Source organism: Mesoplodon densirostris, chromosome 16 (genome assembly GCF_025265405.1).
Source record: "Mesoplodon densirostris isolate mMesDen1 chromosome 16, mMesDen1 primary haplotype, whole genome shotgun sequence".
NCBI lineage: Eukaryota > Metazoa > Chordata > Mammalia > Artiodactyla > Ziphiidae > Mesoplodon > Mesoplodon densirostris.
In genome coordinates, this window is record NC_082676.1 from 15,833,409 (window position 1) to 15,852,249 (window position 18,841).

General features: G+C 38.7%; 1 protein-coding gene across 1 annotated transcript in view; it reads right to left on the reverse strand.

Moving 5' to 3' along the window:
- The window catches only part of STK4 (serine/threonine kinase 4), a 97,409-nt gene that overhangs the window by 29,595 nt on the left and 48,973 nt on the right, over window positions 1-18,841 (reverse strand). The window contains exon 10 of the mRNA XM_060120447.1: window positions 10,205-10,362. Within this exon, the coding sequence (XP_059976430.1) occupies window positions 10,205-10,362 (158 nt within the window). The remainder of the gene's footprint in view (window positions 1-10,204; window positions 10,363-18,841) is intronic.

The window sequence follows — 18,841 nt, forward strand, 5'->3', positions numbered from 1 at the left end:
CAACGTTTCATGTCCCAGGAATATAGATTACTGACTTGCCGAGAGTCCGTGTGAGAAAAAAAAAAAAAGGGAGGGGAAGCGAAGAAGAAAGACTCAAGAAAGAATCTGACAGCTCAAAGGAAGAAGAGTGAAAAAAGATAGGTCTAGGTAAATGAGACCACAATTCAATGTCATGGCTGTGGATTCAGCAGTAAGAAAAATAATTTACACTCACCTCAACTGAAAATGGAAAACTCTGCTTTCTAGATTAATAACTAATTTACATTTCAAAATGTTTGGAAGCTTCCGATTGACGAAGAGTAAATAATACTAAACTTAGAGTTGTTTTTTTTTCTTTTCTGACTTCAAATTTAGCAAAATTAAAGTAACTGACCCAAATCTGGCTTCAGTTGTAATGAGATCCAAACTTAAGAAATTCCAGGTTCTGATTACAGCAATTAGGAATTCCAGGCCTCCAGGGATTCTTTTGGTTCTTAATACCAACCTGGCAACATTTTGATACCTGGAGCATCTAACAATGTTTGTGGGGACACTGATTACGCACACTCCTGTGACACAGGATTTATGACTATATCAGAGCCTAGTTAGTTTATATAACCAGCACCAGACTGTAGCAGAGGGATACCACTGAATCCATCTACTCATTGCTAGTGAAACAAAAGACAACATAACTACAAAAAAGAAAAAAAAAAGCTACAGAGACTTAAAGTATGTTACTTGCTTCTCAAAACTGAAAGGCTACAGCTATGTTAAAAAACAAAGGTAGCAATTATAAAAAGTTTCAATCTCTGTTTATGAATAGGTTTATGAAGTGATTAACCTTAAAACCACTACAAACAACCCACTTGTCTATCAACAGAGGACTGGCTGAATAAACTACTGTACATCTTCACAACAGAATACTAAGCATCAGGAAAAAAAGTAATCACTATCCCTATAAACTGCTGTGGAGTGATTCCTAGGACATACAGTTAAGTGAAAACAGAAAGGCAGATTAAAGTGTGTATAGCACCCTTCTTATCTATGAATGGGAGTACAAACATACATGTATTTGTATACAGTTGGCCCTCCACGGATCATCCACAGTTGGCTGAGTCCACAGATGCAGAACTCACAGATATAGAGGGCCAACTATGGGACTTCAGCATCCTCCGATTTTGCCATGTGTTGCAGCTCCTGGAATCAATCCCCCACGGATGCTGAGGGATGACTGTATACATATAACCAAAATGAAACAACAAAAAAGGAGGAAACAAAGTAGAGGGAATAGGGACAGAAGCCAAATCTGAATAACTCTGTTTTGTAGTTTGCCTTTGGAACGAATTAGTTTGTATAATTATAAAGTGAAACAATAAAAAGCAATATCTAAAATCAGAAAGCAAATGAGAAAACAGCATGAGATGACTGGGGAAAACTGAACATCGACAAGGTATTTTATGGGATTAAAGAATTATTATTCTTTATTTTTAAAGGTATGATGATGGCATTGTGGTTATGTATTTTTAAAGGGATCTTTACTCTTTTATAGGTATGTATGGAAATATTTAAAATGAAATATGCCTGGGATTTGCTTCAGAATAACCATGTGGTAGGAGCGGTGAACAGCAGAAGAGGAGGATTAGATAAAATAAGAATAGCCATGAGTTGATGATTGTTATAGCTGAGTGGTGGGAAATTCATTACATTCTATCTTACTAGTGGAGGCTGGGATATTTAAGGATATGCATTTTTAAAACTCATCTTGAAATAAATGGACAATAAAATCAAAGACAGACGTTTGGGGAGTGTTTCTTTTGTTTCTACAAAATGGCAGATAAAGTTTCAAGTTGTAGATACTTGGGTTCCCTGAAAGCATAAGATGCACCCTTAAGAGTATCAATGTAAACATGAGTAAATAAAACATTTCTGCCACCATATCAATCGTGAGTTTAAATTATAAATAAGGTAGCAATAATTCTCATCTCCCACCAAATGTCTATTTTCTAAAGTGTTCAGCCAAAAGCAAAAAGTGTCATCTAATAAAAAAATGAGTAATTGACTATGTCCTGACAATTCAGTAAAGCTTCATAATAAAAACCCAAATAAATCTTGTTTGGAGCCCTGATCTAGGAAAGAATGGTTACAATAAAGTCTCATAAAATCATAGGCTTTTTCTCTCCAGGGAAAAACTCAGTGCTAAAGTTTATCTTTCCCTACCACAAAAAGCCATCTGAATGGCTTGTAACTATCCACGTAACCCAAACAATCAATCTTGTTCAGGTTCTGTTACTTTTATCAAATTAATTTTGAATTAACACTTCGGTGGTTTTATATCCTGATGGACTCATTATCACACAACTTCAGGGGGATGGTAGCTTAGCTCTTTGTGCTGCATTAGGATTCTATTTTGAATTTCTCTGATACATCAAGGAAAAATCTAAAAGGGTACTAAATATTTCCCCCCCAAAAATAAGGGCACACTGGGCACTAATTTACTTCACCTGAAGGGCTCACCATCGCCCCCTCCCCCCCACCCCTACATTCCAAACACCATTACTTAGGACTTCCTGGCCATTCCACACCCCTTAATGCCTCCACACACACACTTCCCTCTCTCTGTCTCTCTGCCTACAATGTCCTTTCCCTCTTTCTCTAGCTTGAGAATTCCTATTCATCTTTCAAAACACACTTCAGGGGCTTCCCTGGTGGCGCAGTGGTTGAGTATCTGCCTGTCAATGAAGGGCACACGGGTTTGAGCCCTGGTCCAGGAAGATCCCACATGCTGCGGAGCAACTAAGCCCACGTGCCACAACTACTGAGCCTGCGCTCTAGAGCCTGTGAGCCACAACTACTGAGCCTGTGAGCCACAACTACTGAGCTCGCGTGCCACAACTACTGTAGCCTGCACGCATAGAGCCTGTGCTCCACAACAAGAGAAGCCACCGCAATGAGAAGCCCGTGCACTGCAACCAAGAGTAGCCCCCGCGCAGCAACGAAGACCCAACGCAGCCAAAAATAAATAAATTAATGAATTAAATAAATTAAAACAAACAAAAAACCCCAAAATATACTTCAAATGAGACTTCTTGATGCCTCCTCTGGGGTTCTTTTTACTGAAGTTCTTGCTCCCTCTTCTGGGCTCCTACTACACGCTTTTATATGTACTTTATGGACAGAATTTACCAGAAAAGCCTAGAGAGAGGCCATAAAGTGTAGGTGGTTAAGAGGCTAGGCTCTGGAGCTAAATCCCTGCTGTGCCACTTACTATCTGTATAACTTTATTCAAGTACTTACTCCCTTTAAGTCTCAGTGTTCTCATCCATAAAATGGCAATAATATTGCCTACCTCCTGGGATGGTTATAAGCACTGAGCTAATATACTTAAAGAATCTTACACCAATGCCTAGCACAAAGTAAGTTCTCAATAAATGTAAGCTATTATTAGCACAAGGTATCAAAATTATTTGATTGTCTTTTCTGCTACGCTATGTACTTCCTCAGAGTAGTGACTAAATATGTTGAATAAATTCAGAGACTGCCTCTGAGTTTAATTGAAAAGTATGTACTAACAATAAGCTAGGCAATTGCAAGGTGTTAGGAATACAGAGATGAGTAAAAATCCCAGTCGTCAAGGATCTTATAGTCTTGGCTATTCACACATAGAGGACTTCAGTGTATAGAGATTGAATTAGTAAGTGAGGGACAGCTATTACCAACTCTTTTTAAAGAATAAGTCATAAGAAATCTAGAGACAACTTTTTTTTTTTTTTTTTTTTCCTTTTTGCGGTATGTGGGCCTCTCACTGTTGTGGCCTCTCCTGTTGCGGAGCACAGGCTCCGGATGCGCAGGCCCAGCGGCCATGGCTCACGGGCCCAGCCGCTCCGCGGCATATGGGATCCTCCCAGACCGGGGCACGAACCCGTATCCCCTGCATCGGCAGGCGGACTCCTAACCACTTGCGCCACCAGGGAGGCCCTAGAGACAACTTTATTTGAATAAATAGGGAACTTACTCCAAAACCTAATATACCAAGAGCTGATAATCAGCAATCCTTGCAAAGTTAGTAAGATTGAAAAGTACTGTGGTTCATCTAGGTCTGCAGAAGCTCTGGCTAATTCCATTTAGACTAAAACCAGGGAAATCTAAGTATTGATAGAATTTTAAAAAAACATATCTCACTCTATTTTTTTTAATTTAAGTGAGTAATATGTTAATATTGTAATACATTCCCACTTTAAAAGCAGTTAAAACTGAAGTTCTTCTCCTCAAAGGCAGTGACTCTTATCAAATAGTTTTATATCCTATCTTTTTAATCTATACAGTTGCATATGTACGTAACAGAAATATGTAGCATGGTTTGCGGTTTTTTAAAAAATTTACACAAGTGGTATCACACAGCTTGCATTATTCTGCATTTTATCATTATTATATAATAAATTCCTATAATATACACAGGTATATTTCTCAGCTCTATCCTCTTACCATTGATCTATGTTTTCTTCTGGCAATATCGCAATGCTTTCGTTATTGTGGTGTTGTACATATAAATCCAACCTCACTGTCTTCTTTTTCAAAAGTATCTTGGATATTTTTATGCAATTACACTTCCTTATAAGAACTAACTATGGTATAATGTTTAAACATCTAGTTATCTAGGTTTTCAAATATAATGATATAAAATTTTAAACAATAATATTCTCTTCCCATTCTTACATTGTTCTATCTCTAGTAACATTCTCTCCCCTTTCCTCTACTATAGTTTATGGTATCTTCTCTTCCTTTTTAATTTGATCAAATCTGCCAAATGTCAGTTCCTTTCAAAGAACCAACTTTTGGTTTTACTGACCCAAATTTTGTTTGTTTTCTATTTCATTAAATTCTGCTTTTATCTTTATTTTTGTCTTATTTACAATCTTTCTTGTATTCTAAGAAGAAAATACAATTAAGGCTATAAACCTTCCTATGAATACCATTTTTGCTTCATCCCACAGGTTTAAATGACAATGATCTGGATTTTGTACGGTTCTTATAATTCATTTCTCAACATTTTATAATTTCTGTTTTGATTTTATCTTTAAAGCAAGAATTATTTAGAAATATACTTGTACATTTCCAAGTGCAATAAAGTGGCTTCGGCTACTTTATACTTGTTAATTTCCAATTTTATTTATTATAGTTGGTGAATGTGGCCTGGATGACTTCTGTACTGAGATTTTTTTCAAGCACTTTAAAACATAGTCAAATTTTGTGAATATTCCATATATGTTTTAAAATTTTCACGAATATTTGAAAAGTTTTCCTATTTTCTGTTTTATCAACCATGTTAATTGTGTTCGTTTTGGTTTTTTGTCTAACTGAAATGTCAAATTTTGAGAGAAGAATATGTAAGCCATCAACTATGACTGCAGTTTTCTTGTTGTTCCTTGTATTTCTATTGGTTTTGGATAAATATATATGCTTTGTATAGGTTCATGACTTTTGTCCTCTGGATCAAGCACACCTTTTAGCAACTTAAAATATGCCCCTTTCCCAGGTAATGTTCCTTTGTCTTGGATTCTATCTTATCTGATATTAATATTGTTTCACCGACTTTCTTTTAGGAATATTTGCCTAGCATATCTTTTTCCATTCCTCTGTTTTAAACTTTTTGGTGATATTTTATTTTAGCTATATCTCTTATAAACAGTATTTAGCTGAACTTTGACTGTTTTTTGTTTTTTGTGTGTGTGTGTGGTATGCGGGCCTCTCACTGTTGTGGCCTCTCCCGTTGCGGAGCACAGGCTCCGGACGCGCAGGCTCAGCGGCCATGGCTCACGGGCCCAGCCGCTCCGCGGCATGTGGGATCTTCCCAGACCGGGGCACGAACCCGTGTCCCCTGCATCGGCAGGCGGACTCTCAACCACTGCGCCACCAGGCAAGCCCTTGACTGTTATTTTTATCCAGAGTCTCCATCATTCAACAGGTGGTTTTAATGCACTCGCGTGTATTGGGATTACTGATGTGTTTATGACGGACTGCTACCCTGTGTGTCATTCTGCTCCTTACATACACTCACTGTGTCCTGCTTCAGACTCTGTACTTCTTCCCTCCACCTTCCCATGCCTGGCTTTCCCTCTTTATTCAGGTCTTGCCGAATGTCCCATCTCTCTGCAAGGCCTTCTCTCACACTATCTCTTACTGTGCTTTTTTTTTTTTAAATAGCCACTATTACCTGAACTGGTATATTACCTGACTTAAGGTCTGTTTCCCTCACCACAGTCAACTCCAGGAGAGTCTGAGTCTTGTCTGTCTTGTTCACCCTCTTGGTACTAAGCCTTCTTAGACAAAAATATTACAGTGTGTTTTTGGAAGATCTATGAGCCAAACTGGGTTTAAACTGGCAGCTTTTTGTGGCTTTACGATGGCAAAATGGGAGGGTTTGAATTCTCATAAAAGCAACATTCATTTCCAAAAATGCATCTGTTTATAGGCTATGAAATACTAATTGGAGAGAATATTGCATTTGCAAGCACTTTTTATTTACACTTTAATATGCCTCAAAAATTAAAGGAAATCTTTGTTGCTTTTTCAATTTGGCAAATAAGGCAATTCAGTTTTAGAAATACAACAAGAATTCAGTTTCAGATGAAAATATGAAGTTTTTTGTCAGTATCAAGTTCTGCCACTGTTGATGATTTACTTACTTTCCATTTGCCATTTTGGGCAAAAACTTTCATTTCAAAATAGCAATTGCCTTCACAGGAAGAAAGAGAATATCTTCTTTATAACTAAATACTGCCCGCTGGGAAATCAGAAAGTCTCTCTCTAAGAGACGGTTGGGGGGAACAGGACGGCTAGTCTGACACACATCCTTCTTCAAACTTAGTGAGGTTACTCAGAACACTTTGTTCGCTCAACAAACTGGTTCTTTCTATGCCAGATGTTACTTTCAAATGTACATTTTCCGGATTTTAGGTACTGCTTTGGTACCTCCAATAAGAGTACAGGAGACTCAAAAGGGGAGTAAAAAGGAAATTTTAAAGTCATGCAATGTTAATAAAATATGAATATGTGTGATTTTAGAATTTCTATAGTACCTAACAGGAAAGAAAGAAGAAATTTATATGAATTTAGCAGGTTAGGATCATGCATAAGGTAAGTTAAAACACAGATTACTGGGCACTGTCTCCAGAGATTCTGATTTAGTGTGTCTCGGGGGGGGCCTGAGAACACATTTCCAACAGGTTTCCAGGCAATGCTGACACTGCTGGCCTGGGAATCACACTTTGGGAAACACTATTTGAGGCTATTATTTTAAAGGCTTGATTTGGGGTGAAGGTGATACAGCAAGAATATCAAGGCATTAAAAATAGTTTTCATCTGCTCTTTGGAACTTTTTGGTGTAGTAGCTCATATATACTCCACCTCAATTGTCTTTCATTGTTTAGCTTGAAATTCTCTGAAAAGAGAATTTTAAAATAAATTCTCCTGACATTTTCAAGGTAAAATTAGAATAAAATTTTATACGTCAGGATGGGTTGGCTCAGACACACTGTGGACATATACAAATCCAAATGATGTAGAGCACGAGTCCCCAGATCAAATGTCCTAAAAATGTCAGACAGGTTAGATACTTAATACAAGTGAGTGAAGTCGATCAGATCTTGAGGAGAACTAGAGAGGGCAGACCCGAAGAGGGCAGCTGCTACTCAGCTCCAGACAGCCACCAACCAAAAATGCAGGTCTTTTATGGTCAGCTCTTCCAAGCTTTCAAAATAAGCTGGAGTTCCAACATTTCACGTAGAAGCTCTCAGTTTTTAAACACAGGCAACTAATTTAAAACTTTTAAACACTGTGTAGGACACACAAAAAAAGGTGTGTGGGCTGTATGATGCCAGTTTATAACCTCTGATAAGTCTCAGGACCTTTCTCCTGCACCAGCCAGGAATAATACAGGTTGGGCAATGTGCTAACTTAGTCACGGTGCTCATGGGCCCACTCCCTCCAACAGTCATCTCCTTCCCAAATAAAAAAACTCTCTCTCTAAAGACCTACTAAAGCCCCTTTGCATAAGTAGCTTGCCTATCAAAATAAGTTCTCTGGCAATGATCTTAGTATGGGAAGGCTATGGAAGAGAGAAGTGAATTCTTCAAACACTGGAACTGCTGATCCCAAATTAATGATTAGCTTAAAGTGACTGGAATCTCAGGATCATTAACTATACCTGGGAATACAGATTTGAGGATTCTTAAGCATTCTATCACAATGGTGATGTGATTTGGTACCCAGAAGTTGTTTCATCTTTACCTAAAGACTCACTAAACTGAGAAAATCAGTCCTTACAAAGATGTCCACGACAACTACAGAGGCAACGTGGAATCGCAAACATGAAGACTCAAATCTCTGAGTCTACTCTGATTAACAGTGTCGGCCTGGAACACTGTGTTAAGAAGGATTCTGAAGCTGAATCCTGACTCAGTGGAAAATATGAATGCCAAAGACCTAGAAGAGAGGAATGGCAGCAGACGTGCCCCATATTTGGCCTCTTCTATATAGTAGGTAGCAACACTACACCTGTGTTCACAAAATCTAGTCTTCCTGTAGTGCATTAATATAGCAACCAATATAATGTTTTCAAAACATAAGTAGGATCAAGTCACATCTTGCCAGTAGCTTTACATTTCACTCACGCTAAAAGCTAAAGTACTTATTATTACACAAAAGCCCTAACGTTGTCTGACTCCCCATTACATCTCTGATCTCATTTCCTGCTACAACACGTCCCCTTGATGCCATTCCAAACATACTATTCACTTCACTGTTCTGCAAACACACTAAGCAAGTTCCTGCCTCAGGACCTTTTACATTTGCTATTCCAGCTGCCTGAAAAGCTCTTTCTCTGGATAATCACAAAGTTCACTCTCTCATCTTCTTACCAATGAGAACTTCCTTAACTCATTATTTTAAATTACTACAAATTTACACACACACACACTCCCTCCCTCTCCCTCTCCTTTTCTCCTTCCCTTCCCCACCAATCTCCTTTTCCTGCTTCATACTTTCTACAACACTTACCACTATCTGACACACTAAATATTTTACTTCCTTATTTTCCTTCTTCTAAAATGAAACCTCCAAAAGGGATGAATTTTTGACTGTTCTGTTCACTACTATATCCCTAGAAGAGTGTCAAGCACATACTGGCACTCAAAGAGCTAATAAATAAATGAGTGAACAAACAGATGATAAAACAAATGAACCTGGGTCCTAACATGGGTTCAGGGACTAATCGGTTAAATAACCTCAGGTGAGTTATTCTGGCCCTCAAAAGATCTCTATCATTAGTTGTATAAACTATGACATTCCTGTTACTCTACAAAAGCAGAAACTATGTTATAGAAGAATGACATCATTTCCTCTAGACAGGTCAGTAGGACTATAGGAGAAAGCCAGGACTAGAAAGCCTCCCCAAATCCAAATCTAATGTGCAAACTAAGTTCTTATAAACAACAGAACTATGACAGAATTTAAGAGTGTAAAAATTAAATACTCCTAAAGAGAAAATCCTTTTCTGAAAAGGAATGCAGACTCCTTAACTTATTTTTTTTTTGCACATTTTTTTTTACTGCCTCTACAAATTAAATCTCTGTGAACATTAGCAAGTGTCCATGGTTGAGGGAGAAATGTTCCACAGCAGAAAGAGGAAATACACACCCTGTTTTTCCTATGAAACTTTGGAATTATGTAATATCCAGCCTCGGACAAAATTCAGAATAATACTCTCAGAGAGACTGAAATTAGGATAATGGTTAGCCAAAGAAAAAAGACACTACAAAATAGCACTAACTGCCCTCCAGTCTAATTCTTAAATATAAAATCACAATCCCAGATAAACTAGTAAAGACAGTGCATCTTCACTGGATGACTAAATATTTCGTTTACGATTAACAAATTCAAAGTCAACAAAAGGAAAAATGGCAAGTGAATAAATAATTATTAAAGCAAAAAAGATGCCACTAATTACTTGGGGGCCCTCGGAACAGCTCAAATGTCAGTCAAAATGTTGTCTCAGACTCCTGAGGCTGTTAGCCCAGGAGCTGCCGCCAGGCACATTTAGAGGAGCTGTGAGCTGCACAATAAAATGCTCAAGCACTTTGCACTTTCAGTGAAATGACAGAATTGGATGTGTGATATTTCAAACAACTTTCCCCCGCAGACATGACCATCTGCTTCCAAGTCTACTTACGAACTCATAGTCTCCATCCTGTGGAACTTTCCAATCTGAAGAGTTCTTCAGTGGGCCAGGGACACTCTTGCCAAAGCTGTTGATTTGATTTTCCTTTTCTTTTTGTTCAAAGTATTCAAGAAAAGATGGTCTTGCAGGCTGCATGGTCTCATCCCTTCCTGAAAACCAAGAAAAACAAATGGTGAAATATAGTATCTCAGATTTCAGATAAGTTTAGTAAACGGATCTGTCTCCAGATGGGCTAAGGTCATGGAATCAGTGGCTTTTTGTTAGATAAAGAGTCCTTCAAGATTCTAGTGAAAACTATAGGAAAAAGCACAAATGCTCACTCAAAATACTTTTCATAGAATTTCAGAGGATTCATAGCCTCCCCAGGGTCCCTTTTTCTAAATGGGAAGACTTGGTGATGCAATAACTCTACATCAGCTACAAGTAATACTTTTTGGATCCCCTATAGCAAAGAGTTCCTATAACATTTAGACCGAAAACAGAGAAGCAAGCCAAAATATTTATTAATCATCTACATATATAATATGCTCTACAGGCATTAGAGTCAGGAAGGGGGGATGATATCATAGTGATTGATTTCCCTTGGCAAAATCATGATCTAATTTGACTAATGAGAAAAAGAGGCATGAAAAGGAAAATCTAAGTAAATCACAACCCACTTCATGAAATATTATATAACTTTTAAAATACTATTTACAAATGGTTTATGATAAAGTTAAGGAGAAAAAATAAGATATTATATATACAGTACAATCTCAACTCCGTAAAACCATACACATAGGAGAAAAAAAAAGACTAGAAAAAAATATACCAAAATGTTAACAGGATTTGTCTCTGATAGTAGGATTATAGGTGATTTTATTAAATTCTTTTAAATATTCTTTAAAAGAAGACAGTACAGGATAAATATTAAATAGATAGAACTGATTGTAAGAGTTACATGTGCCCAGGAGATGAAGAAATCTTGCCAGATGGGTGGTCAGGGAAGACTGGTAGAAGGGCTTAGGTTAGCAGTCACATAGCACGGTAGCTATATAGCAGAGCAGAATCAGTAGTTATGTAACAGCAGTTACCATATGAGAGCAGAATACAGCAGTTACTAGTTAGAACTAGTAACAATCACAGAAAGAATAACTTTACCTGGCATGACTTAAAAACCTAGTTAGCTGAATGCACCTATTTCACGGCAGTCTAATACTGGGAAGTACAGAAGTTTTTTCTTCAGTACTTTGCATGAACATGTGGATTTATACTGCCTTTTCCCCCAGTAGCCAGAAAAAAAGACCAGAAGGTTCAAAGCCTTAAAAAGTGAATGGGTAGGGGTCCAGAAGATAAAGAACAGCAAGTGTTTCCTCTCCAAGAACGCTTGTTCCATGCAGTCTTATCTCTTGACATCTGCCTAGTCCCAGTTTCGAGACAGCGCCCTGACTGCCTCTCAGATATTTGTCATCTTACTCACCATCACCACTGCCAAGTTCAACAGCAGCCAATCTCAGATTTGCCCACTTCCAGATGCTGCCAATAGCTTACTTCACTGTTGCCCCCTCATTTATTAGGGATCAAACACAATATTTGCTAGGACCAGTCAACAGGTATGTGCTGAATGTCTGTTTTGTTTTGTCTGTTCTAGGTACGATGTTAAGTGCTTTTCACGCTTATTTTGATACTTTTTAAATTAAATTTAAGGTATTATTTCATAATACAGTTCTGAAGGAAATGCCACAAAATAAAACTTGTAAAAATGGGGGTGTTTTGGACTTCCTGACAAGTTCGGATGGAAAGTCCTTTTGATCAGTGCCTTCCTCTGGGACCACCAGAGGAGAAGGTTGGCTCGGAGACAACTCTGCGGCAAGCCTACCCATAATCCTACACATCAAAAGGGGTGTTTAGAGGGCCTCCTGAGCCGAGCAACTGTGACAGTGCTATAGATGGCTGAAATACACAGTATGCAGTGTACTTTTATACAAAATATTCTGCGACTTCCCTGGCAGTCCAGTGGTTAAGACTTCACGCTCCCAGTGCAGGGGGTGTGTGTTTGATCCCTGGTTGGGGAACTAAGATGCCACATGGTGCAGCCATAAAACAAATCCGGACCAGATACTAGGTTCAGACCAGCTGAAGAGAATAGAAAGTCTAGAAACAAAGTAGAAAGCCCAAATGGATATCCAAACAACTGGATAGCTGTTTGAAAAAGATTAAATTGTATCCACACCTCATACCTTCAACCAGGAAAACTCCAAATGGATAAGAGCTCTAATGGTAAAAATGGAAACCATAAGTACTAGAAGAAAACATGTGTGAATGCAATGCATTTAAAACCTGAATGAGGAAAAAGGCTTTTTAACATACCATGACAAAAACCCAGATGCAATTTTTTTAAAAAAAGGATGTTTTCTTTGTGTGATGGAAATATCACAGATTTTTAAAAATTAATAAGCACAAATAGGGACTTCCCTGGTGGTCCAGTGGTTAAGAATCCACCTTCCAATGCAGGGGACGCGGGTTCGAACCGTGGTCGGGGAACTAAGATCCCACATGCCGCAGGGCAACTAAGCCTGTGCGCCACAACTAGAGAGAAGCCCACGCACCACAAGGAAGAGCCCGCACACCGCAACGGAAGATCATGCATGCCTCAACGAAGATTCCATCTGCCGCAACTAAGACCTGATGCATGGCCAAAAATAAAATAAATTAAAAAATAAAAATCAAGCACACATTCACTATAAGCCAAGATGAAAGACAAATGACGAACTCGAAGAAAATATTGGCAACAAGTAACCATAAAGGTTTTAAAATAATTTTCTTTTAAAGATAAATTTTAGAGTTCTTTATATCTTAGGAAGATAAGCTCCATATGTAAAGAATTCCAAAAATTAAGGAAAAGAAGACCCCAAAAAAGGTAGAAACATGGGCTAAAGATAGTATACACACAAAGATACCCGATTAGTCCTTAAACATGAAAAAAACGTGTAGGTTCACTCATGAGAGAAATTCAAATCAAAATTACTTGGAGATGCGATTTCTTACATTTCAATTTGGCAAAAGTCAAAAGCTTGACAATACCCTATCTGCTGGTAAGGATGGGGCAACACAGGCGCTCTCACACGTTGCTGAATTTGGATGCAGAGTAGCACAAGCTCTGTGAAGGGGATCTGGCAATATTTAATTATCAGAATATGAAACTGAGGACGGTACAAAAAATGCTGGTGTGTTGAACTTAAACCGAGGTATTAACATGAACTCATGATTTATTCAAAAAAATTTTTGCTGAGCTTTTTTTATTAAAAGGTCTTGAAGCAATGGCTACCCCATTAGCAATGAGCACACCTAGCACTCAGATTTTGGTTTCCAAATACCATTCCCCAACACAAGGAGCTAAGCCTTCTTAAGAGAAATAGCTGATTCCAGGTCTAGGGCAGGAAAAGTACACAGTGAGCCTGGAATATCTTTTTGTGCCAAAAAAAAACAAGTACTCACAAACTGATACGGACATATCAACAGGACACAGAAGCCACCTTGAGAGGCTCCCACCGGTAAATTTTGGGACACTGAGCATCAAAAACAAAACAAAACAAAACAAAAAACATGGAATAAAAAGAGGGCCTCCCTGGTGGCGCAGTGGTTGAGAGTCCGCCTGCCGATGCAGGGGATACGGGTTCGTGCCCCGGTCTGGGAGGATCCCATATGCCGCGGAGCGGCTGGGCCCGTGAGCCATGGCCGCTGGGCCTGCGCATCCGGAGCCTGTGCTCCGCAACGGGAGAGGCCACAACAGTGAGAGGCCCACATACCGCAAAAAGAAAAAAAAAAAGAAAAAAAAAAAAAAGAGTCCATGAGCTCAGAGTAATAATCTAAAAGTGAAGGGGGTTAGGAGAGAAGGGAAAAGCCCTTCTTTAGAAAAATCACCACCTGACAACTGTATTGTGGTAATAAAAGAGGGTACAGTTGACTCTGTATCTGCAGGTTCCGCATCTCTGCATTCAACCAACCAGGACTCGAAAACATTAAAAAAAAAAAAAAAATCCAGAAAGTTCCAAAAAGCAAAACTAGAATTTGCTCCAAGCCAGCAACTGTTTACATGTCATTTACATTATATTTACAACTATTTACATAACATTTACATTGTATTAGGTATTATAAGTAATCTAGAGATGATTTAAAGTATACAGGAAGATATGTGAAGGTTATATGCAAATACTATGCTGCTTCATATAAGGGACTTGAGCATCTGCAAGCATCTGTGGATTTTGGTACCCGTGGTGGGTCCTGGAAACAATCCCCCACCTATACCAAGGGACAACTTTATCCTCTTTCTTAGGAAATACGCACAAAACAGAATATCTCCTTTTTTTGAAGATACACACAATATTTGAGGGTAAGCTGTAAATATTATGCATCAATCTCTCCTCATTACTTCTGTCATTTCATGTCTGTTTACACAGCCTTCTCTATAAATGCACAAAGAAATGACTGAAATGTGTTCATCAATAAAAATGGTAACTTCTGGAGAGAAATAACAGGTAATTATGTTCTTCTGTGGAACTGTTACAAAAACCATAAAGACATAATTTAAAAAAAAATCATATCCAACAATAAAAATTGTATAATTGGTACAAATATACTTCTATGATGACTCAGTAATTCCCTTCAGTTGCAATACAGGTGGATTTTAGAAATTCAAGTCTCTAAACCAGAGATGAAACACTAACAATAAGATTTCTATGGTCTAAATCTAAACTATGTCATAAAGATCAAAGAAACATCTCCTAAACTAGAGTATAATTGTTTGTCTAATTTCTATCACTGTTCAGATGAGAAAATGAGAACATTTGCTTTCTACATATTTGAATTCCTCTATATTTGATAACAATAGCCCTTTGCAACTCACTTAAAGATCTCTAATATTTTTGGAGTTAAAATACCTAATATTCTTTGTCCCTTTCAACAACTACGGGTCACAAATAAGAAACTCTATCTAAAATGCCTTTCCTTTCACCTTTTGATATCAGTATCAGGAACGTGATTATACCTAATATTTATTAGAAATCAATGTTCCCAAAACTATAGTGAATTTTGTAATATGAGAAGTTTTTAATCTAATCACACATTCAGGTATAACCCAGGAGTAAAACGGACACACATATAAGAAACTTAATTATAGTGAAATGATTAGTTAAATGGTTACGTGTACAGGATTACAGAATAGCTAAAACTGATTTTGGAGGCAGCACAATACACTACAAAAGTCCCTAACCTGGGGTTCAAAGATCTAGATTCTGGTCCTGACTATATGATCTTGATTAAACCATAGGTTCCAATCTAAAAAAGAAGCCATGAACCATATTATTTCTAGTGTCCCATTGCAGCTGTGAAAATTCCATGATACTATCACTTGACAGTGGCTTATGACAACATATTTCTGCCTAGGTACTGATAAACATTCAAAAGGAATTCTTACTCCAGAGGGATGATGACACTTGATCATCTCTAATCTAAAATATGCCACAAATTAGATGTGCGTGGACATAAACCAAAGACCAGACCTACTCAACAAATATTTGTGACAAGACTGTCTCTGATTCTTTGAGTTTCTTTTTGTTGTTGTTAGTGGTGTTTGGGGGGCTTTTTAAAAATAGATGGAAGGGCTTCTCTGGTGGCGCAGTGGTTGAGAATCCGCCTGCCGATGCAGGGGACACGGGTTCGTGCCCCGGTCTGGGAAGATCCCACATGCCGCGGAGCGGCTGGGCCCATGAGCCATGGCCACTGAGCCTGCACGTTTGGAGCCTGTGCTCTGCAACGGGAGAGGCCACAACAGTGAGAGGCCCATGTACCGCAAAAAAATAAATAAATAAAAATAGATGGAAGAGGTGACTAAATTCTCCTTGGCCCAAAACTGTAATAAAAATATCATCAATAGATGTAGGTTATTAAAATGTTTTATATAACTAAAGCTGAAGAAATGAATGAATCAACTGATAGGGGAAGACACCTCAACTGGCAAGAAATAACATGCATTCAAAAACAGGTGTATTTTTGATCCCTGTATTTAGTGATTCCAGAAGTTAACTGTTTACACCACAATGATTCCTTATATGTGAGGGCGCTTCACCACTGTACTTAGTTTATTGGAGGAAATAGCACTTCTATTGTGACCTACATTTTCTTAATAACACTGTAATTAATTAGAGCACCTCTTCACAGTTTGACTTTATAGACTGATAATAATTTTCAGTAAACAGATCTGCATTACTATCACAATTAGTACCTACAATAGCATGTTTGCAAAAACGGCCTCTATAATTCCCTCCAAGTAGCCTTGGTATCCTCGCCCTTTACTAGTGCCCTCCCACAGTGACTCTAGGCCTGGCCGTGTGACTTGCTATGGCCCCTGCAATAGCAAATTTATTGCAAGCAGGGACTTGAAAAGTGCTTGCACATCCTATTACCATATAAATAAACCTAGTGGGCGTGCTAGATGTCAGAATACTATGTGGAGAGAGGCCTTGACCAGGTGGTCTTAGCTGAGGCCTTCAGGAGTCAGCCAGCTCCAGCTGACCACGTTTGTTTTTTTTTTTAATTTACTTATTTATTTATTTTTGGCTGTTTTGGGTCTTCGTTGCTGTGCACAGGCTTCTCATTGTGGTGGCTTCTCTTGTTGCAGAGCATGGGCTCTAGGCGTGCAGGCTTCAGCAGTTGTGGCATGCAGGCTCAGTACTTGTGGCTTGCGGGCTCTAGAGCACAGGCTCAGTAGCTGTGGTGCACAGGTTTAGTTGCTCCACTTCCTGGAGCAGGGCTCGAACCCGTGTCCCCTGCGTTGGCAGGCGGATTCCTAACCACTGCGCCACCAAGGAAGTCCCTGACCACTAGGTTTTGAGGTGGTTTGCTACACAGAAAAACTAACTGATACAGTATCTGAGATCTGTCTCAATCTCTCTCCATCACACCCACACACACCAATCTATATCTACAAAAAGAGTTCCAGTCTTTAGGAACTCAGGTTTCAAGTTCAACTAACATTGATTGAATACTTTCTAAGTTTCAGGTTTTCTACCAGATGCTTCCACAGGATGTTGCCATCCACACTTCATGAACACCACGTAAATAAAGTAGGAGGGAGGAGGATCTGTGCTTGTTGGCACTTACCAAGTGCTACACAATGTATCATTTCGTTTCATCCTCCCATGTTTTGAGGTATGTACTATTGTTTCCACTTTCTAGATGAGAAATTTGCCTACGGTTATACAAGGATAGGATCTGAACCCTGATCATCAGGCTTTAAGGCTGGCAAGCTGCCTTTCATATTGCAAATTCTCTAAAATCAAAACGAGAATTCTTGACATATCCGAACTGCCATTAGGTTGAGCATAGAAAGACTAGGGGAATGGAATTTTCCCAGTAACCTTATCCCTGGACTCTTCTTTCAGCACTCCTGAGCGAGACCATCAAGCGGTGCTGAAAAGTGTGAGAGAATCATTCCCAGCTGACTAAAGGCAATGCTGTCCCCAGGGCTTCTGCTGGCTGGTGGGCTTTCTGTTTCAACGTAAGCCAGGGTATTTTTTTTACAGACATATCCCAGGAAATGAAGACGTTCCACTGAATGATAATACCAGAAACCTGAAGCCGCTGGGAGAATGAACTCAGTAGAAAAGTCGAACTTTGAAAACAGCCATGTCTTGCTCTGATTCTTTTATCTGATGCAGGAATGCATGAATTCCTGTACTATGACTGGCCCGTTCTTCTTTGTAAGCAGCATCTGGCAAGCTAAATGGACAATCTGTCAAAGTCCACAAAGGGGCAAATTCATTAGCAACTGTATCTTATATTTATTTTTCTTTGAAAAATGCTATGTGGGACTTCCCTGGTGGTCCAGTGGTTAAGAATCTGGCTTCCAATGCAGGGGACGTGGGTTCAATCCCTGGTTGGGGAACTAAGATCCCACATGCCGTGGGGCAACTAAGCCCACACGCAACAACTGCTGAGCCCGTGCACTCTAGAGCCCGTACGCCACAACTAGAGAGCCTGAATGCCACAACTACTGAGCCCATGTGCCAAACTAGAGAGAAGCCCATGCACTGCAACGAAGATCCCGTGTGCCGCGACTAAGACCTGGCACAGCCAAATAAATAAATAAATAAATAAATAAATAAATTTTAAAGTTCTAAAACTAGATTGTAAACAAATCGGGTATATCCTTACAATGGAATATTATTCAGCCATAAACACTGATGAACCTTGAAAACATTAAACTAAGTGAAAGAAGCCAAATACAAAGACCACATTTTATATGGTTCCATTTATATAAAATGTTCAGAATAGGCAAATCCTTAGAGACAGAAAGCATGTGAATGGCTGCCTGGGGATGGAGGAAAGGGTAATGAGAAGTGACTGCTAACAGGTTTGTGGTGTCTTTGGGGGATGATGAAAATGTCTGGAATTTGACAGTGGTTATGATTGCACAACCCTGCTAATATATTTTTAAAAACCACAGAACTGTATCTTAAAATGGTGAATTTTATATGTGAATTATATCTCAATTAAAAATAATAAATTTTTAAAAATTAGACTGTGGTGATGGTTGCATAACTCCGTAAATATACTAAAAACCACTGAATTGTATGCTTTAAATGAGTG